The sequence below is a fragment of the Colias croceus genome, chromosome 16 (assembly GCF_905220415.1).
Source record: "Colias croceus chromosome 16, ilColCroc2.1".
NCBI lineage: Eukaryota > Metazoa > Arthropoda > Insecta > Lepidoptera > Pieridae > Colias > Colias croceus.
The window spans coordinates 8,293,293-8,318,327 of NC_059552.1; the positions used below are offsets into that span (position 1 = coordinate 8,293,293).

The 25,035-nt window shown below is 32.6% G+C and overlaps 2 protein-coding genes across 7 annotated transcripts in view; one reads left to right on the forward strand and one right to left on the reverse strand.

Annotated features, from left to right (window-relative positions):
• Window positions 1-967: 967 nt before the first annotated feature.
• LOC123698666 (peroxisomal N(1)-acetyl-spermine/spermidine oxidase-like) lies at window positions 968-24,829 on the reverse strand. Of its 5 annotated transcripts, none has more exons than XM_045645408.1 (7): window positions 24,679-24,829; window positions 4,157-4,327; window positions 3,659-3,871; window positions 3,088-3,295; window positions 2,472-2,656; window positions 1,783-2,157; window positions 968-1,271 (listed from the first exon to the last, which is right to left on the reverse strand). In XM_045645408.1, the coding sequence occupies exons 2-7, from the start codon at window positions 4,318-4,320 to the stop codon at window positions 1,034-1,036; spliced, it is 1,383 nt and encodes a 460-aa protein (XP_045501364.1). In that variant the 5' UTR covers window positions 4,321-4,327; window positions 24,679-24,829; the 3' UTR covers window positions 968-1,033. The 5 variants fall into 5 exon arrangements, with proteins under 5 accessions (XP_045501364.1, XP_045501362.1, XP_045501366.1 ...); XM_045645406.1 differs by lacking the exon at window positions 24,679-24,829 and adding an exon at window positions 7,100-7,122; XM_045645410.1 differs by lacking the exon at window positions 24,679-24,829 and adding an exon at window positions 5,299-5,318.
• Window positions 12,774-25,035, forward strand: part of LOC123698667 — a 33,227-nt gene continuing 20,965 nt past the window's right edge. Inside the window, exon 1 of one of the 2 annotated variants that reach the window (XM_045645412.1) lies at window positions 12,774-13,579. In XM_045645412.1, coding sequence (XP_045501368.1) covers window positions 13,035-13,579 — 545 coding nt within the window. In that variant the 5' untranslated portion in view covers window positions 12,774-13,034. The remainder of the gene's footprint in view (window positions 13,580-25,035) is intronic. The other variant, XR_006752442.1, reaches the window with a different exon arrangement.

Below are 25,035 nucleotides of genomic sequence, written 5' to 3' on the forward strand. Positions count from 1 at the left end.
AAAAACCCGCATAGTTCCCATTCCTGTTGGATTTACGGGATCAAAAGTAATTTTTCCAAATTTCATTGTAATCGGTTTAGTAGTATTCGCGTGAAAGAGTAACAAACATCCATCCTCACAAACTTTCGATTTATTAGTAGGATGTTAGGAAAATGTTTTCATTAAGACTGTCCTTTTATTAACTTGTTAAAATGCTGCATGATTCCTTCATGCTGACTGTGCCTTTCTCCTCACTCCTTTAACTTTATCATCATTTCCTTCTTTATTTTAAATTACATTTCAAGTTTTAAAATTTCTTTTATAATGTACTAACTTTCCGCCCGCGTTTTTAAAGAAAATCCTGCACAGTTCCCGTTCACGTGGGATTTCCGGGATAAAACCTAACCTATGTGTGTATGTACAAAATTTCATTGTAATCGGTTCCGCAGTGAAAGAGTAACATCCCTTCTCACATAATTTCGCATTTATTATATACGTAGGATTAAACAAATAATGTATTCAACTGAAATTAATTATAAGTTTTGTTTTTTTATTATTTATTATTTCACGAAACCGTAAATGCAAAATACATTCACGATTTTATCGATTGAAGCACATCCCATCACTATCACCTTCTATCTATCTAAATACGTACCTATAGTAAAAATGGTGCCATGACTATGTTGAAACGTAGCTTGTTGTCTATAGCTGTCTCATTCTTTCATACGACGTTTTCTTTAGACAGAGAGAAACAAATATATGTAAATTGTATACGCTCGATACAAGTACTCTATAGGTTAATTGCTCTTAGATACCAACAGTGGGATACCCTGTATTTCATTTTCAGAAAATAAATATTTCTTATATTATGATGCATTAAAAGTGCTTGAATCAAAGTAATTGTTTTAAATACAATAATTAGTCATAATCTAAAAATATATATCGATTTATGTGATTTTATTACTATGTTTAAATAAAAAGCCAAACATATATTTCTCAGTGTTTTATTTCAACAATTGATAGTGTTGCCACTTGCCTATTGGAATAACAAAAATCATTTTTTTAAGCTGGCAATCAATCTGTCGGCTTCCCTAAATCCAGACTCTACAGCGCCGTGGACTGCTGTGTATCTATGGTGGGAAGTTGCTTCCCCAGCAAAGCAAACAATAGGGAAATTTCCCTCATAATACAAGGGTTCACTTAGAATTATCGCGCTGCCGCCTTTTTCCTCGGTAACAACACTGCGGTACGAATACGAGCCTCTTGCGATCGGATTTGAAGCCCACTCCGTTCTGAAATATGATAGTTAAATAATTAATATAGTTAGTTCGTTTGAAAATATAATTTGGGATTAATACATTTTTTAAATGAAATAATTTAAAATTCAAATTATACTATGATCATGAAAAGAGTCTGAAGATTATTTTTAAATTGTTGTTCTACTGGTGATCATATTATCATATTCTGAAGTAGGTACATAGTAAATTAACTCAAAATAACAAGAATCTTTAAATCACAAGTTCACCTCGCATATATCTACACTAATATTATAAAGAGGAAAACTTTGTTTGTTTCATGTTTGTTTGTTTGATTGTAATGAATAGGCTCATAAACTACTGGACCGATTTAAAAAATTCTTTCACCATTCGAAAGCTACATTATCCACGAGTAATATAGGATAGGTTTTATCCCGAAAATTCCACGGGAACGGGAACTATGCGAGTTTTTCTTTGAAACCGCGGGCAGAGCCGCCGGCGGAAAACTAGTCATACATAATATAACATGTACACTTTGTTACATTACCTGGTAATAAATTTAACCGGAGATACATCGAAACTCTTCTTAAACACCACATTCAATAGCTTCTCAACACCCAACTTTACTTCTTCCACGGTTAATTGTTCCATTTTTTCAGCGGCATTTCCATGAAGGCAAGCCAAAAGAAGATTAGGGTGATATTCCACGGTACTCAAGCTAGCTATCCCAGTAATCCATTGCTCGTCTTTAGTAAATTTAGCTTTGTCTTGTTCTTGCCAGAGAATAGAGAAACTAGCGGGGGTCTCTGGCCACCAAGGCTTGGTGAATTCAATGTAAATCTTGTCTAGAACACAGACCTCAAGGTTGTTTATGGCATTAATTTTTTCAGCTGGCAATTGCGGGTTAAAGAGTTTGTTGTGTCTACAAAAAAACAATACATCAATAACCGAAACGTTTATGCGCCCAGAGTTTCGTAGTTCTTTTTACACTTCTTATGAACTACTTATGATACATCTAATTTTATTATGTACTTAATATTAATAATAATTGTATTATATACTTAATTTTCGATTGTTTTAAAATATACTTGCATTATTTTTTTAAAGATATATATTAATATTTTATTGTTAAAGTTATTATAAGCATTAAAAATGGACAAATAAATTCGTACATTTTTTTTAGAAGTAAACTGAAACGAAAAATAGTAATTGTAATACCAAACCAAATTTCTATACCTCTCCTTAAGAAGTCCCAAAGACACGGTAACAATAACGCTCTTAGCAGAGTACAAACTCCCATCCTTGCACTTAACATGAACGAGGGGGTTCCCCGCTTGGCTCGAGCACCATTTTATCGTTTCCACTTCCTTATTGAAGTGGATTTGAATTGGCAACTCTTTGGATGGGTCAGGGCATTTGTTCTGGAAAAGAGATGTAATATGATTATTTTTTAGTCAAGTATTCGTTTTACAACATGGTAAATTGTTAATAGTAATTTAAATAAACAAATCATAAATTATAAAATAAGTTGATCAAAAATTTCACAAAATATAAACTGTATAGAAATAATTCATGTGGTATTATAGGCCATGGAGCAATGTTTAAACTTAATATTAAAAAGCTGTAGAGTTTGTTTGTTTTTTTTAACGCACAGGAATTCTGGTTCTCTTTTTAAAATTATTTCGGTGTTAGATAACCCATTTATCGAGGAAGGATTAACATTTATTCGGTGTTAGATAACCCATTTATCGTAATGATATGCTTAAATCAACAGGAGCGGAGACACGCGGGTGAAACCACACGCAGCTAGTAATTTATAAGAGGGGTAGTCAGTAGATTTACGAATACATACCAGTAAAACATCCAATATAGTCCCATAGACCCTTCCTTTCCAGTTCAGGATGAATTCTCCTTCACAGATCCAATGTTCTTCCAAATTCTTCAAGGACTTTCCTTTCAGTGGATCAGTTTGACCCCCAACGTGGTTGGTCTTCTCAAACCATTCTACAAAAGCCTGGGATAGTTTTGGGTCCTTTTTCAATGTAGGATTGGATTTTGCTCTGTAATAAAAATGTAATTTTGATTAGCTACGTAGTTAACCTGGTAATATAATTTTTTATCAGATTTGAAGTATAATTTTATTCAGTGTTACAATTCTGCCGCTATCATTACTAAAAAAAATTGTGCACACACTTCGTTCACTATTTATAATAATTATACCACACCTATTTTACATTCATATTTCTACAAGATTGAATTATTACAATTAATTTTTTAAATTACCCCTTTACTAACAACATATTTCAATTCCACCTCAGTGATGAAAACAAAATTCTTTTTAAATTCGCCACACCATCACACATCACACACACACATCTATACTATCATAAAATTAAAACTCAATATTAGAACTTAGTACTTACGCCTTTCTAACACATTCAGAGATGGATTGCTTCGTGTTTTTATCAGCTTTAGCCACCTCTTCATCCAAAGCAGTAAGTATGCCTTCACTCACATCAGAACGAAGCAGTTCCCCATTGGACAGGACGTACCATTTATGGTCCGGTTGAGGATGCTCTAAGAGACCTAAAGGATTCGCTAATTCAAATACGGCATTGTCTTTTTCACCATGACACCTGGAAAATAATCAAGATGAAATTAAAATCAGATATGACTCAAAAGTTGCATAGATCGTAAGAGATAAAGTTGAAAAGAATGGTACAGAATAATCTTATAAATAAATAAATCTTATTTGTTATCTTATTTTTAAAAATCAATTGTATACGATCAAGAGATGGGTTTACTACCCTTTTACAACTTAATGTAGGTACTTAACAGCTATTTTATAGATAGATTCCAACAACCTTCTAGAATCTAAATTCTAGAGCTTAACTAGTGTATGTATGAATTAAATACTTTACCATGCAGCACCAAGATCCAAGTAGCAGTCTCCATATGGAACAGTCTTAATCCTCCCCCCGATTCTGTCTTCAGCCTCCAGGCCCAGAACCTTCAGTCCTGCATCATGCAACTTCCTCAGGGCAGCTATACCTGACGCTCCACATCCAATTACGATGACATCCATTATTTGCCTGGAAAGAAAAGAATAATATGATTGTAGGATTCATAGGGTATGTTCTAATCACTCGAGTGGGTGGCATGAGCTCGTGTACGGCTTGCGCCACCCCGGGGTGGGCATTTGGTGGAGGGCCTGGAAACGGGCAAGTGGCGGAGAGCCTGGAAACGGGCAACTGCTGGGCGGGACATGCGGAAGATTGCGAATGTGTACCCGCATCCCGTCTAAAGCAGCGCGTTGGTACACGGTGGGGTTTTGGTCGGTAGGAATCCGACATAACCCACGGCTCCTTCCCCGGGAGCCGTGGGTATCTTAGGCAAGATTTCCCCACTTGAAAAAAAAAAAAAAAAAAAAAAATGTTCTAATCACTAATATTACTTAATAATTTATGAAACAACCTTTTAGATATTAAAAGATTTATTGATATAGATAAAATATATTTTCGAACTTCAATAGTAGAGCTCTTTAATGAGCTCTATCGAAAAATACTAGATCACAAAAATGCGATACAATGCGACTTTGACAGCATGTACAAATTATTGTTAACTAATTAGGTATTTAGTTAGACTTAGACATAAGACTGTTAATTCTCATTCAATAATTAGAAATAATATATGTAATAGTATGATTTTTTGGTATAGGGGTATGACCGCGAAAAATCGTACCGTTTCATTCATGACATCATAACAAACCCTACAATCTAGGTTCATGACTGAATGTTACACATGACTATTATAAAGCTTAGTACATAATATAAGTCATCTTTTCTTCCTAGCATTAAAAAATTAACGTCGACTCGTTTAGGCTACAGGTACAACACCGAATGATACATACTTATGTACAATGTACATACTTACACCGTCTCGAAAAACATTAACTATCCGCCGCTCTGTCGGCAGTCGGGTAGACATAGAAGGAGCGCTTATAACATAATACCTACCGTTGTCTTACAACGGCTCAATAAGACAGAATATAATATATACTTACCTCGCAATCGAACACTATATAGGTATACAATTTTTTCGAGACAAAATATCTCACATCAACACAAAACAGTAAACACTCAAAGAAAAAATGACTGATGACTGCCCTAAGTTGCCAGAATGCTATAAGCCACTCAAGAAAATTAAAGAAGGAACCAAGGTCGTTAATTAATATTATGTACGTGACGTTACACACGTATATAAAAAAGTGGACAATTTTTATAATAATAATAAATAATCGATTAAGGTCTTGTGCATTAAAAGATTTTTATGTACATCAATACTTATAAATTATATTATATAGGTACATATTATAAATGCGAAAGTAACTCTGTCTGTCTGTCTGTTACTCAATTACGCCTAAACTACTGAACCAATTTTCTTGAAATTGATCATGGAAATATTTTGATACCCGAGAAAGGACATAGGCTACCTTTTATCCCGGGAAAATTACAAAATCCCACGGGAACGGAAACTTCGCGGGGTTTTCTTTGACTGCACGGGCGAAGCCGCGTGCGGAAACCTAGTGTTGAATAAGAATCGAATAACTTAAATTTTTCATAAAAATGCGAGGCTGTCATAATATTTTGTAGGGGTTATCAGTTTTTGTCACAAGGCTGATAAATGGACAAATATATTTTATATGGAAATCAAATTGGAGCCAGTAAAAAAATAAATAAAATAAAATATTTCTGCAAGAGATAGGTAGATTCAAGATTGAGTTTTATGAAATTGTATGAAATAATCTAAAAGAACACAAGCAAGTACCTTATAATACTTACATAGCTAACAAAATCCTTATTGTCAAGAAAACGTTGATGCCATATGAAAAATAAAATGAGGACATTGAAAAAATAATTCATGTACAATTTTTCGCGGGTATACATAGAACTAATATTAGACATCAATGCTTCCTATCATTGTATATTAGAATAAAGTAGGTAATATAAATACGACTTGATGTACCTACAAAGAAAGTACTTTCTGTACCTTTGACAAGCCGATAGCTGATAAAAACTTTGTTATTAGGACACGGGAGTCAGGAACTTGAAGTCATCTCAGTGGATTGCACTTAGCATAATGAGATATTAATGGCATTATAATTTTATATTGAATTACGTTATATTAACGTTAGTTACGTATGTTATAATGAAATTATATAAATACCTATATTAAGAATATGCCCAATAAAAAGTAGATATAGTTGCTTAACTTACAAAAAAATAAGTATTTAAAATTTGGCAGATATTTGCTCAATAGGTTAGTCAAACAAACCTAAAACATTCGTATATTTTTATTTAATCAAGAAAGAATAACGTTCAATTTAACATAACTATGTTTATTAGGTATATGTACCTAAGTACTTAAAAAATTAATGATAATATTTTTTTGTATATTTTCGTTACGGTTTTACAAGCAGAATTAGTATAAATGTAGATACATTACACATTAATTTGCAATAATTATGTATGTACGAAACAAATATCAAAGGTTGTGCATTAAATATTAAATAAAAAATACTAATTATCTACTTATAGGTATGGTGAGTTTTTTTTTATGTAAAAAAATGGTATAGAATTGTACAAATAACATAAAAATCATAATATACCAAGCCATTAAATTATTAAGTTTAAAACCGGCATTAGTTACATAGTGCTAATATTATTTTGAGAACCTAAAACAATAATCATTTACTTAGTTATTTGAATTTGAAATTAATACACAATTCGAAAATTACGTATAGAAAATTGGAAATAGAGCACATAATATTTTCTATCGATAAATTTAGTTAGGTATTTACTTACGCCGCCATTTTTTAGCCTAAGCACTCACACAACCATTCCTAATTGTGAATAAACACAGAATATTACTTGTTCAGTGCTTTGTGGTGAACATGAGTTTATCTCACTGACCTATTACGTAATTGATTATATTCTAATTATCTCGAGAAAAATACATACGTGTATTTTGTAAATACCGGTTTCGTGACGTGGTTTTAAATGAAGTTCTTATGTTCTTGGGATAGAGTTAGTTTTACTGAAACGCAAACGATGTTGGAAGCGTGTAAGTTGAGTTATTATTAAGTCTAGAATTAGTGCTTCTTTATTACTATTAAAAAATACTATATTCAGGAATAACACTTTGAGTACGTGTCATATTATTAAGGAGAATTCTCATTAAATATTCTCTAAGTGATAGAGAAGACAGATGCAAAAAGAAAAAGTAATAGAGCTAAGAACTTATATTTTATTTGAGGACTGCTGTACCTCAGTACCTACCTATGTAATATGTATAGTTAACTAGGTATCTATTGAAAATATTTTAAATCGTACAATTGACTTAATCTGTCATAAGTATTTATGCTGTACAACTTATGTTATACCGAAAACTAATCTATAATATTCATCATATTCCTGTTATCTCTTAACGAAAATAAATATCACACGGGCTACTTTTTTTAAAAACAATGTTTGGTTTACCGCGACTTAAACTAGACCTACTGCATTCTTTCATACTTGCCTGTTTGCGACTAAGTATATAGATGTTTAGGGTGTCTGTGGTTTACGTATTTCAATACACTACATATCCTATCCTACTAATACTATAAATGCGGGAACGGGAACTACCCAACCAACAAATCGTTGCTCTATAGAAGGGATAAGAACGTTTCAGAGGTGCTAATTGGTAGTCCTATAAGGGTGATAAGAACGTTGTATAAACCCCAAAGTGGCGCATTTATAAAGCCATTTGATGGTATTGTGTTGCTGTAGCAGCAACTCAGATACCATTTGGACCTATAGAAGAGTACACTTATAGAATCGCGATGCTGTTATAGAGCGAAGTAGTGATATAAAAGGAACCGCGATGCTGTTACAGCGCGAAGTTGTGTTTTAAGAGTAACCGCTAATCTTTTGTAGCACGAAGTTGCAATGTACGAGCCACCGCGACGCTACAATTATAGTACAAAATGGTAAATCGTGTACCAGTTGATAATACGATGACTATAGGAACCATCATCGTGGTGTCGAGTATTAATTTTTGTTACGCATGAAAATGCATGAAACTGACTTGCGAATGAAATTTTACTGATAGATTATATGCATAATTACGCTGTTTTTTTAATGCCCCCTTCGAATTATTGAGTTTTAAGTAATAATTAAAAACTAATTTTACACCAAATTGCTGTATAGGATGCCAAATAGCAACTCCGTGGCTATTATACAACCGCAAACGAACGTAGTTTTGACAACTGTCATGCCATATAGTACTGGATTAAATTAGTAGGGTTCCCTGATGTAAATAGAAAACCCATAACATTTTTTTTGTATTTTCTAGTGTAAATTCCGATTTTTAGATTCCGATCCCAAAGTGTCAAGCAAAACACGAGAGTCTGAATGGTCTGCTTCTGAATTATTACAAAACACATGATGGCTGTTAACTTGGTTTTGTTCATAGGATGTAACAGATTGTACGGAATCATTGTCCGCACACCTTGAATTTGTCTGGTGTCAATCCTTACTTACTTGTCTTACATATGTTCTAAATCCATGATTATTAAATCGAATAGAACCCTTCAATTATTTACGATACTGTGCTGACAATATGGCAGGTTTTTGTTGTTTTAAAGTGAAAGAAACTCTCTTATAGGCCGTATATCTCTCGTAAGTGTCGCATTTTACTACATTAATACGCCGTTTTTGTTACATAACAGAGTTATTAACTCTTTTATACAGTAATTCAGTCCTATAACTCTGATCACTCAGCTATTACACCACTGCGTTATAATGGGCAGAAAAACACTAATATAATTCAATTAGGTTACAAAGAAGTGATATAAAACTCGGATATATCACCTAATTGCTCTATTATGGAATTTCAGCTACCATGAAGATTCACAGTGCTATAATAGCAATAAGGAAAACCATTACAACACTAAATTGTCCTATTGTAGATTTTTTAACGCCTCTATAGGCATGGGACTATAAAGGTTACCATAGAATCGTTTATTGCACTAATTTGCTGTAAAAAAGAGACCACCAGCGCTGTTATGTGATAATATCGCCCTGTTATTGCTGTATCAAAATCTGGATAAGAGCTGCTCTATAAACGCCGTATAAAATAGTGATATAAACGTTTACATCACCTTGTTATGGGACAAATCTGCTGTGTATGATTATAGAGCAAAATCATCTCATTAAACGCTATTATACAACAAGCTTGTCACCGCGACACTGTTATACGTCATTTAAAAAGCTTTTTAGTGCTGTAAGTTATTGTTATAGGACATCTTTGCTGGTTGGGTATGCGGGTCATATTTCTTTTCTTTAAATGGAAATTAAATTATTTTAGTACGTAACGTGATGTGGTTGTGACTGAACTTATAATAAGTAATTAAGTGAGCTAGACTCCCTTCAAATTATTAGTTAAAATATGTTTGAAAAAAATTATTTACTAAAATCTGTTTGAAAAAAGTTTCAATGAATCGTATTTGTCGACAATTTTGCTCGTGTGAAATATTCATACATATGGATAAATTAAAGGAAATAAGTAAGAAAAATTATTATGCATGGGCTCTACATACATAAATTTTCATGTAAGTTTTAAGTTTCTTATCCCGAATTTTCTTCAACCATGGTCACTGAGTATATGCAACGTTATACTGTAGGTACGGACAACGTCCTCTCAATGATGTGTAAGATTTATTACCTGAGGACATGGATTCGATTCCCGGCTGTAAATTAAATTTATGTACAGGCAATTACTATGTTATTGATATCATTATATCAGCGAGACCTCTTGATGCTTTATTATCCTTTAGAGTTTAGACAATATTGATTTTAGTTAACGTTTTAAATATGCTTAAATTGTTACCTGAAAGTTTTATGATTAACTATGTAACGATGTGACTTCACTTGCAAGGAAACCCGGATTCAACCATCTTCACATATTTTCACGTTTTATGAAGGAAGTTTATGACTTAAGGCGACTACACCACCGAAACTAGCGCCCCCCCAACATTTTATTTTTTTACTCCTAAACCAGATCAAATTTAAAAAATCTAGCTCGGTACTTTGCTAGTATATTACTTGTAGTATTTTTGGTATTACTTTTCATTATTTTGCATTCGGTAAATTAGGAGAACTTTTGATTACCGCCAAAAGTGGCCACTTTTGGCGGTAATCAAAAGTTCTCTAGAATAATGAACAGTTAGAATAGTGAAAAGTAATACCAAAAATACTACAAGTAATATACTAGCAAAGTACCGAGCTAGATTTTTTAAATTTGATCTGGTTAAGGAGTAAAAAAATAAAATGTTCGGTGGCGCTAGTTTCGGTGGTGTAGGCCTCTTAAGCTATCTAGACTTTAGGTTATAACATATCATAAAATCTTGACCCAAAAATTGTGTTGGCGCTATGGCGCTAAGGTAAGGTATGCCTTACCTTACCTTGTACCTTCATAACTACATAACATTATCTTTTTTTCTTAAAACTAGAGAAATGAAGCGCAGAGTAGTCTTGAAATCGAAAGTTGATTTCATAATACAACAAAAAAGAACCAAATTATTCACGTAGATTTTAGTTTTTAATGAACGAATAATTAATCAGATTTATTATATTCAGGCATCATCAGGGTCGTCGTATAATCTTAATTCCTATCTCGCTCGTTTTTTTGCCTGGCACCAACAGCTGTTATACAGGTGATGCACGCGTCTCGGCCGATTGCACAATAAACTTATATATTTATCCTTTATTTATTAAGTTTTTTATTTGATGTATGTTTGCCTTAGAGCTGCCGATAGCACCTGTTAAATGAATGGTTAAGAACGGTACCTACAGAGTTGGGAGAATTTTAGGGAGGAATAGATTTGGTATTGTTTTCACGAAAATAAGAAAGAGAGAAAGAATAATTTATAATTAAATAAATAAATAGGCGTAATAAGTGGGATTAGGAAAAGCATGTTTCGCTCTGTTTTGTGTTTCAGCTAGAATAGGTTATGAAGGCGGAGCTGTGCCAACAGATTACAGATATTATATTACTACTTGAGAAAGTTAGTAAATTCGAAATTTACGGTGTTTTCAAAAACATCGATAGAATGAATATCCTTCCTAAGTCTCGATATTGTTCCTGTTCAATAAAGTTGATCGCAATTCGCAGGTTCATGGTATATAGCTGCGGTACACCGTACAGGTCAATGTAGAGTCAACAAAAATAATAGACGGATTTCAATATAATAATAAGTGTGTATTACGATTTACGGTACATTTAGATAAAACGAACATAGAGGTAGAGGCAGAGCTAGAGCAAGAGCAATCTTTCGTGATATTTTTAACCGACTTCAAAAAAAGGAGGAGGTTATCAATTCGGCCGGTATGTTTTTTTTTTTTTTATGTATGTACACCGATTTCTCCGAGGTTTCTGAACCGATTTACGTGATTCTTTTTTTGTTCGATGCGGGATGGTGTCGAATTGGTCCCATAAAAATTTTATTCGGATAGGCCCAGTAGTTTTTATTTTATGAGCATTTTTGTCTGTAGGTATTTGTAAATTTTGCAAGTGCAACTTTGAAGTCGGTTGTTTTTAACGCAGTTATCACTTGTAGTGTAAACGAAAACCTTATTGAGTGTTGTTCAGTATTAAACATTGCATAGAATCTTTTCGAACGCACTTAGATCAGCGAAAGAATGCTCAACGCCTTTTTATACTAAAATAATTTGACATAGAGAACGAGCATTTACTCGTTTGATCTAAATGCACTGTAATATTGTCCTGTAAGCAGCTGAATAATTGTATAGTTCAATTAATTTTTTAATTTTCAATCTGAAAATAATTTCAGTGAAAATTTTTAGTAGCTCTATATTTTTTTTCATTCCACATTCTAAGAAACAGGTCGTCTAGACGTGGTATTGAGATGATGTCTGAAGGAATTTTCTTTGTTTTTTTATTGATACATTTGGCATTTTCGATAGTAAAGCGCGGTTAAACTTTAGAGATTATAGCGATGCGATAGTGTTCAAATATCTTGCTGGAACGAAAACACACAATGCAGTTATCGGTAACGTGATATCAAATTATTATCGATTTAATATTTTTTTGCCATAGAGATAAAGCAAGGGGAGGGGTTACACTAAACAGACATGCGATAAATGTGAGACTTATAATTTATTCTAAAACCAATTGATTATTATTTTAATATAGGTATGACATTAGCAATTATGAATAAACTGATATTAACTTGAACAATTATAATGATACCGCCGTAGTATATTATTATTAGCACAGACTAATAATAATATACTACGTATACCATTATTAATTAGTCTGTGATACCGCCTATAATCACCGTTGTGAGGAACCTAATAAACAAGTTTACAAACATGTGATCTTGAAAATCGCATGACGTAAATGTTTAGGCTTTGCAATTCCTTTCTAATGTCAGTTTACAAACATTCTGCACGCCTCTAGTCAAACAATCATTATTCTGTTGTTTGTATCAATGTAATGTTTTTATTTCATTCTTTGTATATTGTTGGGGTAACTCAAGTATTCAGTATTGTATGCACCCTGCACCGGTTTGATTGACATTATTAAGGCAGGTAGAGCCGAGGGGGGAGCGTCGACTAGCGGCCACAGTTGAATCGCGTCCGTCGTGCTGTGCGGTCGTGTGTTGTATTGCAGAACCGGCCCGAATGCCGGGAAACCTGTCGGCGGGATGGTGGGCCACGGTGTAAGAGCTGCGCTATGTTGAAACATGCAACGCGGCCGCCGGCGGCTAACGATGCCGAACACCGCTATCAGAACATGCCGCGGCGGCCGCACCACCACATACCCCTGAACGTTTCCACCCTGGACTCTTCCAAGCACTCCGTCGGAGGCACCTCCGCCAGCGTCAGCCCGGGCGCGCAACCGACTGCGGCACCTATCCCAGTGGTCGCTCCGATACCCGTTGCTTCCCCGCCAAAACTTGCCAACGGCAATGCGACGGGAGCGCCAACAGCCAGGCAGCCGAGAAGTCGCAGCAACAGAGCAGCCACAGAAGAAGCGCTGACCTCTCTAGCGTTGCTGTGTCTGATTAGCTTGCTGCTCGCGTTACTGGCTCTGCTGTTTTTGCTCAAAATATCGGCGCCCGCGACGACTGCGCCGGAGGAATTCGCCGTAGTGTACGAAGTGACATTAGCTCTGTGTGCTCTGACATTATCGTTGAACCTTTGCTGTCTCTTGGTGTGTGCGATACAGTTCCTGTTTGCCGTGAAGCTGGTGCACTCTCCGTCAGCGCCGAACGGCCGGTGAGCGAATCAATCAATTTCTTGTACTTTCAGCTCGTTTCCGTTAAGAATACCTTGAAACCGGTCGCGCAGATTACGTTCCAGTACGTTAGGATAAAAGATACGTGTGCTTACGGCATAATTTAAATATTTAAGTTGGGACACGCTTTATCTCTAAAGCTAAATTCAGGTTATCGCAAACGCGTAACTGTAAGGTATTTTGATTTTAATTTCGAGAATCATAACTGTGTGCTAGATTCGATGATTTATGAATGTATCAGAATTCCGAATTCAAAATTCTGGTTTCTAATCGAATATATATTCAGTTTTATCTTTGCATCTTTATCATATAGCTTTTGGCCTGTGTGACTAGGTAGGCAGTAGGCAGGTGTTAACGGTCTCCAGTGTCGGTTATTTGTGAATGGCGGGTGAAAAAAATGTTCCGCGTTCAACGGTTACCTACTAATAATAATTCGCTCGCACGCGCTATTTTATTGTTCTGTTATCATTTATAATTAGCGTAACATTTGCTGTTGCATTCAGATTGCTTTGAAAGATTTGTTTTATAAATTGAGTCGTCGGAAGGTAAAATTCGAATGGAACTGCTACCGAAGTAGAGCCCATCCGGTAGAGTTTTTTAGTTCTTTTATTTTGATAAGAAAAAACTGTGTCGGAAGTTGTACCTTTTGAGAAAGTTTTGATTGCAGGAATAGCTAGTTTACAATTAAGACTATTGGATAAAAAACAAATTCAAAGCAATCTTTGCTTTCAAAATATTATTTGTCAATTATTCGTATAGGTACCTATTTTGTGTTAAATTTTATACGCGTTGATAAAATACAGTACCTACTACTACTACCTACCCTATTATACTTTTTAGAAATTTTTATATTATATCAAAATTTGAAGACCTGGATTGAGTCTGGTTTTAAATGGGATTTAGTGAAATTGAAAATATTATACCGAGACGTCCCGCACACTTTACAGCGAGCGTGGTCACACTATTTTAGGTAATATTCTTATCAATTCCAATTAATGTATCTGTATTAACATTCAAATATGATTTCAGTAGCCTCTCTCTCTTTATAACTTTAAAATTTAATTTAATTATATATCAACGTATTATAAAATTTATATTATTATATACAAATTTATATTAATGATCCTCAAATCAATTAATACTAAACTTCCTCTAGAATCTATTTAGAGTCTAGGTAGATTCCCGTTACTATAAATGCCGATAAAAACTTGTATTGAGCAGAACCGGAGGCTTGTATATGTACAGATATAGGTATAGGTAATAGGTATGTACTGGTAGTCTAAAGTTCTAGACTTCCGCGAGCTGTTTAGATATTTGTGACCGCATAGCGATGGATGCACTAGATCACGGTTAGTGTTTAGGTTCACTCGTATGCCTTGACTGCGTGCAGTATATAAAACTAGCTGCACTTTGCGGTTTCACCCGCGTGGCTCCGCTCCTGTAGGTCTAAGCGTCATTACGCATTAATGTATATCATTATATACCTATAGCCTTCCTCGATAAATGGGCTATCTAACACCAAAACAATTTTTCTAATCGGACCAGTAGTTCTTGAGATTAGCGCGTTCAAACAAACAAACAAATAACCCCTTCAGCTTTATAATATAAGTATAGATTTAGATTTTAATTATAGTATAAAAGGGAATAGCGCAAATCGATGAAGACTCAATAAGTCAATAGGTATGTGATATTGCTTTTTATTGTTGACAAAAAATCTGTACTTACTATTTTTCTGGAAAATACCTACAAATCAAAGTGAGCGCGTGCTCTTCTAGGAATTAAAATAGGATTTATTTCAATTAAATTTTTGTGTCTGCATAGGTACTTCAGCCTAAAAGCAATGTGCAATGAGACGAACTAAAAGGACCCTTCACAACTCACGTCACACTTCATCAAAAGTGATACAGTACTTTCGTTTAAATCCCTTGACAAGTATTTGACACTTCAACTTGAGTTCACAAGTGACAGACAGACAGGTTTTTCTCTCTGCGTGATCTTAAATACGAATAATCAAAAGAATATCTGATAAGTGTTACTGCGTGTGTACCTACCTATGCCAAATCGTTTAGTGGATTTTTTTTAAGGGTGTTCTTTTTCTTCATTATAAAAAAAAATGTATTCAGCCAGGATTATTTTTAAATCCAAAGAGTATGCATAAAAATGTATTACATTATATTAAAAAATTATCAAACATCATTTAATATTGTTCTCTATATTGTTATATTCATCTATGAATCTCTTAAAACCGAATCGACCTAATTTGCTGCATCATGACTCGATTTAAAGTACGGGCAATGCATTAGAAAGATAGGCGATAGGATTGTGCGTGATTGGTACATTTCTCAATGAATAGAACTTTTTCCTACTTATCCATAGAGCTTTTTCTTAGAACGCTTGGGATGCTTTTTTTTTTCTTTTAAACCTGCTACAGGATCACAGGATACATTCATTTGTTTGAGTACGTCAAAGAATTCGATTCGATTATTCACAAATGACAAAACTATATTATAATGTTTGAAAATGGTAATAATAATTTATTTCAGTGCTAGGTAAGAAAGTAAATGTATTTTTAGTTGTTTAGTTTTAAATTTGAATTAAATTTATTGTAAGTAGTAATTAAAAAAAAAAAAACAAATTGATCTTCTACTCATTATAAACTGTAGAAAATTGTAAGTAACTACAATCGACAATTAAACAATTTACTCTCATTATCTATTAATGATCTCTCATTCCTATAATTAATTATATAACATTCGTGATGAAATAATGTAAATTATTTACCTACTTTTAAATTTTCCGTCAAACGCGTAATTTAAAATTATAATGATCATATTGTTGAAAGGTTGTGCATAATTAAATATACTGGTTTATCATATAGTGAAGGGATCGGAACTGTTAAGGTTAATTTACTTGTAAAGGTAAATGCTTCAATGATAATACCTAATATAATATCTTTATATACGAAATGTCACTTAAAATGATAATATGAGAGCAATTTAGATACACTGGTTTAGATACTTATACATTTTTTATTATATATTTTTGTGTTTATACGTAAAATAAGAATTATTGTTCTATAACTTAAGGAAAAATACATTTAGTTTCACCCCCGTGGCTCCACTCCTGTTGGTCGTAGCGTGATGATCTATAGCCTATAGCCTTCCTCGAAAAATAGGCTATCTAACACCGAAAGAATTTTTCAAATCGGACCAGTAGTTCCTGAGATTAGCGCGTTCAAACAAACAAACAAACTCTTCAGCTTTATAATAGAACTTAATAAGTATAGATTTATGTAACTATCTGTATAAAAAGAATCCTGTATAATCGTGAGAAATTAAAAAAGATAAAAAAAGATTTTTATCTTTAAATAAACCCGACTGGAATTTAAAACAGCGCAATTAAAACAACTGGGCACTTTTTATTCGCGAGGATATTCCATACAAACAAGAACGTGAATAAAAACTAGAAACCTATCTAGGTATAATTCTTACATAAGTCTAGCAAGGTGAATGCACTTATCTAATTTTTGCCTAGTCTGTTAGGAATGCATATGTATTTGGATGAATGTCAGTACGTGTTTCAATTTTAAAATCATGATGCATGCTTGAATATTTATTATAAGAATATTGTTTATAGAATCTATCAAAATTTCATTAAAAAATACAAGCATAATATTATACTTAATATCTAAAAAAAAGACTAAAGTATCTACTTATTTTTTTTGAAGTTGGGTATATTTTCGTTAGTCGTTACTGTACTTTCGTTATGGATTAGTAGGAATAATAATCCAGATACGTTTTGGAACCATACATAATATTCATAAAAGAGATTAATTTTATTAATTATTATTTGTTCTTAACAGATTCCCGGATGTTAACATTCGGCACCCATAGGAAGCAACTTGTAATGCAATATGAAAGTAACACTTCCTTATCGCAGAAAACGTAAACAACTGTTACAAAATGCGCCATATTTAGGTCAAACTTGCAATGGGGTTACCAGCGAGTAAAATGCTCATTCTTGAAGATAATTTATGGACGTCATTTCGTAACCTAGCTGTTATTTATTATCTGTATTTAAATGCTATTAATTATTAAACTGCTCATTTAGGAAATTTAAATACAATTACACTAAGTACTACAATAGGTATCTATTTAAAGCTTTACAAGTGCTTTTATATTGCATATTGCAGGAAAAATAGATATCTACTTATTATAAAATTATATAATTTGAAAGTTCGAAATTTTATATTTTATTATTGCATAGTTAATAAACAACTAAAAATAGGTATAACCTTTAAAGTATCTAAACTATAAGATATCCAGAAACATAATTTATTAGACAGGACGGAATTTTTAATACGTTTAAAAGTTATGTTTCACGGTTGGAATTCGGTATGGTATTTTGATTTTATTTACCAACTTCAAGAAAAGGTTAAAGAAACAAGTTTACCCCATTAAAACTTCTATCTATAAACTGCATAAATTTAAAAACATGATTTCTGAAAGGATGTAACTACCCCGAATAGTAGTTGTACAACAAAGAGGATATTTTATTTTATAAGCATTTTACACTACATGTGTAAACGGAAAATACTGTAAATAAGTCCAAATTAGAAATCTGAAATATATTTTTTTTGAGATGAAAAACTGTAAATTTTACTAAAATATTTTTTTATGTACTTACACATGAGGTTGAGTGCCGTAACTATCACTTATATTATGTCCTCGAAGTAAAATCTGTGTACTGATTTCTCTTTTCAGTAAAAATCCGCCTTTCTACTTTATATTTTTATTATTAGGTACTTAGGTACACGTGTATTATGCTCCACTTTATAAAAAAAGAAGATATTCAACTATACAATAATAAGATTTTTTAGCATGCTTATGCGTAAGCAAAAAAATCTTTTATTTAAAATTTATCGACAAAACTTAATTCAGGATTTGCTAGAGTACTTATTCATTGAAGTTGTAGAGCACATACGCGAATAGATATATACATAAAATCTCTAAATATTATAACCTCTTTGAGATATGTAAAATGTTCCAACTATAATATGAATTTTGTTAGCAAATTCACATAACAATTACGTGTTTCAACATTCTTCAAATTCTCAAACTGCCCAAGATGAACCGGAAATAATCGGCCTTCTGACCTTGTACAAGGATCTTATGTTATCTGTGGAAACCTGTTTCAGAACGTTAGATCGGATGTGGAAGGGTTTTTAATCTGTTTCAAATTTAAGGTATTCGAGTGTCGCTTATCATTAATGTATAACGTAGCTAAATCGATTATGAACTTTGAAATAATCCTAGACTTTCTATGAAGGTTCATCATTGCTCTAGGTAAAGTTTTTTCATGAAAACAAACTTAAATACTTATTTACGTCTCTTTTTTAACAATTGTATTAAATATATCAATCATAACCGAACTCGATATTTGAAATAATGTAAATGTAAGTAACTACTACCATTAATTTTCGATATAATTATGTATCTCATTTTAGAACGTAGAGCACCTACATTGAACTTTTTCTACAGAAGTATATTTTTAAGTGAATAAATTTGTTTTCGTTGGAAGATCCCTTTAAATAAATGTTTGAGAGAGTAGTCACAGTCACGGTCAGGATAGTATTACTGGCACGAAGCAGGGCAGAACGCGGATGGGGTACTATTGCTTAGTTATCATGTTTCTATTATATTTCTTAGTTCATACAATGTTATTTATAATTAACTCCAAAACAAGATGAAAAGGTAAATGGTTAACCATTTAGAGGCATGAGTAGGTACATTGTCTATTTAATTCAGTCATGTTAAGTAAGTAACTATGTATAATATTATATTAACAATATGTATTTTATCAATAAAACTAAATGAAAAGAGTAAAAAGATTTTACGAAAAGTTATAAAAATTCAGGTTTATTACAGTACGTACCTATGAAAATAAGTTTTTATCTTATATTAACACTATCAAAAACGCGTTTTTAAACGCAACTTTTTTTTATTTCCCGCCGATACTATCCATCTGTCAGCCGCACGTGCCATCGAATTTAGATTTGGATTAACACGTTTTCCATTTTTGCAGCCGTAGTTTACAGTTTGAAAAACAGCATTCTTTCAGCATCAATATTCATACAATCAATCATGAAAACGTGTTAGTCTTTTGAAATATGTACTCCCTTAAAAGGGTAAAACAAATGCAAGTTGTAATAGTTAATTCAGATAGTTTTGAAAAAGTTAAAAAAGAGCGTAGGTATGTGTCGAGCATACCTACGTGTCAGAAGTTAAACTTCTTTGTCAAGATTCATATTTCATAGAAACCAAAATTGTCGTCTTATTCCATGTCGTGACGGTATCGCCATAGCGCAACCTTTAAATTTTACTCTCAACGCGCCTAAAAAAGGTTCACTTAAAAAACTATGATTTAAATCGATAATCCATACTTAATATTATAAATGCGAAAGTAACTCTGTCTGTCTGTCTGTCACGCCTTAACTACTGAACCAATTTGCATGAAATTTGGTATAGAGATATTTTGATACCCGAGAAAGGACATAGGCTACTTTTTACCCCGGGAAATAGGATAGGTTTTATCCCGGAAATCCCACGGGAACGGGAACTATGCGGGTTTTTCTTTGACTGCGCGGGTGAAGCTGCGGGTGGAAGGCTAGTGTAGGATAAAGTCATAGAGGAAATATAAAAAGTGATGACAAGTGATGAAGTGATGAGAAAGTGATTTATTATAATCACAATTTACTGTGTTTAACGAAGACGCTGTAAATTGAATATGCTCAAACATTAACGAGAAAGGCGTGGGCTAGCTAGTTTTGTTGTGACCTCGCGTAGTTGACACTGGCAGCGTCTAGTTTACGAATATTCATGGGTTTCCATAAAAAATATCCACGAAATATTGAGTTGTAATTATTGACCGTTAAGTTTGAGGTTCATTCGTTCAAAAAAATTATAGAATTTAAGATTGTAGAGTCATAAATATACTGCAATAAGGAAGAACCAAGTCGTAACCAATTTTTAAATTAATATTTTTTATACAAAACACAATTAATGCTACAAATTATAACTAAGAAAACCACAGTCAATTTATCAACGCAAATACCAATATCGATGCAATAATAATAGTCATTTAAACATAATATAGGGACTATCCAGTTTTTAAATTATTAGATCTAATTAGCTGTTTCAGATTCATTTAGCAGTTCAGAAATGTATCGCTTTACATTATCTGTGGTTTTACTAAGGCACGGAAATACGAACGGGTTTGTAGACTACAGACTATATAAAAGGCTTCGCGCCGGAATTCCTGTGTGTCAAGTTACTTAGAGAGCAAGTCATTAAGGTACAGATGCAGCAGATGATATTATACCTACTTCTAATGATTTTAAATTGAAAAATTATATTATGTAACTAGAAGACAACATTTTTTTTATTTTTTATGTGAAATAGTAAAATTTCATTTTTATAATCGTATAGCGTAATTCATTTGTAATGTCCAACGCCGACAAAAAAGCGATAGTCACGAAAAAACTATCATGTACATTTTCATGAAACTCTGACTATCAGAAAATAATTTAATGATCCCATATTTAAATAACGGCTTTTATTAGTATTGTGTTGGATTGAACAAGGTGGGTTGTTTTTCGAATATATATTTAGTAGTGATGTCGCCTTAATGTGAGAAACGATATATTATTATTACAGGTATACCTAGTTACTAAATGGCTCTAGACCTGTTGAGTACCTACTTTATTATTGTTTTCAGGATATAATCAGTAAAATAATTGATTGATTGAAAAGGATGCTTTAAAAAATTAATTAAAATTGACTTAAAGCTTTTTTATTGGTGTGAACTTCACTTGGGGTCAAAAGAGGTCCAAATTAAATAATTTTTAAAATTGAATTGCAAAAACCAAAAGCACGAATTGTTTGGAAACGTTGGCTAGAAATGATGGAGCTTAATGATTTCTGTAGAAATTAACAAAATGCCATACCTTGTGTTTAGTTTATTTACTTACTATTTTGCAAAAAAGATATTAGAACTAGAAAGATAATACTTAGACTAATACTGCATAATCTTGTTCACGGCTCTACAATAAATCATATTCATACCACATATCTCTTTATTATTGCATTTGTATTCTTTTACTGAAGAAGCCATAAACAACGCAAGGCATATCGCTAAACCATTTAAAACGTAAGGGGATTAAGATCGAGCTAAATCAGCATGCATTTGCTGACTTGTGTGGAATGCGAATTATGCCATACGTTGTTTAGTTTATTTTTACGTAGGAATTGTAGAATGAATACTTGAGATCTGTTGGTCATTTTAATTATAATGTTTGAATGTGTTTCTAGTTAATGGATCTTCCCAAGAGCTTTAAATATTCCCGGCTTCGCCCGTGGTGCATAATTATGAAAAATAGATGTTGGCCGATTTACCCGATATACACAGAAAATTTCATGAGAATCGGTCCAGCCGTTTTGGTCCTCCAAACTGGTATGGTAACTAACATTGTGACACGGGAATTCTATATAATATGTATAAGAAGAAGATACTACACTTACATACGGCGTACCTAATATTATGTTATATGTTTGATTTTGGCCTATAACACCATGGAAGGCCTATGACCTGACCAAGGACCGATAAAGGATTTAAATTATAACATCATAATATTGCATTGAATTCTGTACAAATAAATGAAAGAATTACTGAATTTCCCGTGGTTAGTTTTAAGTTAACCACAATTACGAACAATGATATTTAATATAATAATTTCATGCGAGATAATATTATAATGATGAACGTTATAAGTGGTTCCCTATAATGTGTATTATTAGTAGGTATATTATTATTAGTCTGCGGTATGTACCAAAATATGTTCACAAAAGTTGAGATTTCACACTCTACGACGGTACAGGCCATAATATTAACTTTTTCGCGAATCCCGATTTGTAGAAAGCTGAAAGAACACTTTTATAGGTGCTTGTAGATAAGAGAAGACCCTATGCATATTATTAAAAATAAATTTCACTTTACAACCGTGTGAAAATGTCTGATAAAAAGTGTAGATATAATATTTACGCAAATACAACAAATTTGTTTGCATATTATATGCTCATTAAATAAATACTGATATGAAATGTAGATACTTTTTTAATACCTACTTAATTCAGTTATTTCTGGTTTTATTATTTAAAAATGACAAGGTACAAAGTAAACTATATAGAATTCAAAACATAGAAATCAAAATCCTTGGAAGCGTCAACGAACATTCGTTCGGTTACAAAATTCCAAAAAAATAATCTTCTTAAGTGTTAAAAATTTATAATAAAATAATGATAGTAAATGAACCTCTATACGATAGTCTATACAAAGGTAATTAATTATATTCAAAGATTTATTCATCACCGGAATTAGTTTTGCTTATTAGTTTAATACGAAAATTGATTACTTTTTGGTTCCATCTCATAGTGTGACCACAGATAATATAATATTATACATACTGTTATGATTATCTGAACATACAGGTGACCGCATAAACAGAACATTAATTATAAAATTACTTTATGAAAATATACAACGCAATTTCGTATCCCTTTTTTTAATTTATGTTCCAATTTTATGTTTCCTCTCATTTTTATGACCTACGTACCTACATTATAATTGTAGTTAGAATTATGAGAAATATTCAAGTACTCCAATAGGTGATTAGGATGAGAGCTTAAGATAACAGAAGCTTATCCGTTTGTTAATACTTTTACGACTCAAATTATAAATTTAAGTATCCATTATAAAGATGATTATAGCAATTCCTTCGGCCTTGGATGTTGCAGGTAGATGCGCGGTATACATTCATAGTTATTCTTGATTTTGCATTTTATAACTTAGGCAGTTGGAAAAGGATTTAATTTCGTATAAATATAACGCTAAAACCTTGAAAGAATGCGATGTTTGATAATAGGAGCGGCCTTTTGCAATTTTGTACAATGGGTGGGCAGGTTATTTTTTTATTGCCCGATTTAAATACACTTGCATAGTCTATTAGGAGCTGGTAGAGCTATTTTGGTAAACTCTTCTAATAATGTAGAAAAAGAACTTAGAGACTTCTCTAGGAAACTGTTTTACAATAGTTAAGTACTAGGTATACCATCGTCTTTCGTTCATTTTTTTATCATAATATATCAGATAACATAATATGTAATATTTCCAATTTATGTAAACGTTTCAGAGGTCAATTTTGATATTTCATAAAATCTTGCCTACACGCGTGAAATTTCACAGTAGTAAGTTACCAACAATTGACGATCTTTTACATTTTATAACACATTGATAAAACAAACACTTAAGCAGATTGTTGTCATAAGAGGTTTTGATTAGATACCTCTTTTGAAATGAAATGAAATTTATTTGTATGAATTGTGCTTACTAAGTTTTTATAATAAATTTCACTTCCGCACAATTCGCCAACAAATTGGCATACAAATATTTTAATTTTATAATTTAAACTAATTCACGTTATTATTTAAACATTATTAGTTATTACTTACATATTTAGTTCATTTTACATTATTTATTAATTATTACACATTTTAAATTATAATTAAATAAAATTAATATATTATAATACAAATAATTACAATATTAGGTAGGTACCTACTTATGTCATTATTTTGATTTTTGAAAATTCACCTTTATTGTATCACGTCTATCCAAAGTTTATAATTGAAAAAATGTGAGAAAAAGTGCCATACCTAATTTGTTTTAAAATAAAATTTAAAGTATGCTCTTGATGTCACAAAATCATCATTATTATTTTTATTATGTTTTTAATAGCCATTAAATTTCATTTCGATGCTCTAATAATTATTAATGATGCTTGGAATAATACATTACTTCCGAACGAAAGTCAACAATAGCGGCATGACGCCGGACGCGGCAAACGCTTCCCGCCATTTCACCACAGAGTCCACAGATCATAATATACACACGCACCAAAATAAAATCCCACGAGTCGAAACCGACGAGGAATGTTCGCGATTACTTAAGTATAAAACGTACGTACCTGTTACTTGGAATTTCTTGTAGATACTTTAGAGTAGAACCGGTCGTCAGCTGACAGAAGTGAACTACAAATATGGCCGACCGTCGAGAGCACCAACGCTTATAAATACGCTGAACTGATAACACTATCTTTATTCATGAACATTAAAATTTTCATAATATTTACCGATAATAATAATGATTAAGCAATAAGCATGTTTGAACATCACTATCAGAGTAAGTAGCCTTACAAATGATGATCGAGCAATTGTATCATGTATGAAAAATGAATATACAAAAATCCAATTCATTCATTGATAGCTACTAACACTACGTATAGAGAAGACGGCCGCGGCGTGGCTGCTCGGGGCGGCTAGTG

Excerpts from the sequence above, each read along its gene's own strand:
- LOC123698666 (XM_045645406.1), bottom strand. Across the intron at positions 3,296-3,658 it reads TCTGAATGTGTTAGAAAGGC|AGCAAAATCCAATCCTACAT; the intron begins GTAAGTACTAAG and ends TTTTTATTACAG. Across the intron at positions 2,657-3,087 it reads CTATATTGGATGTTTTACTG|AACAAATGCCCTGACCCATC; the intron begins GTATGTATTCGT and ends TCTCTTTTCCAG.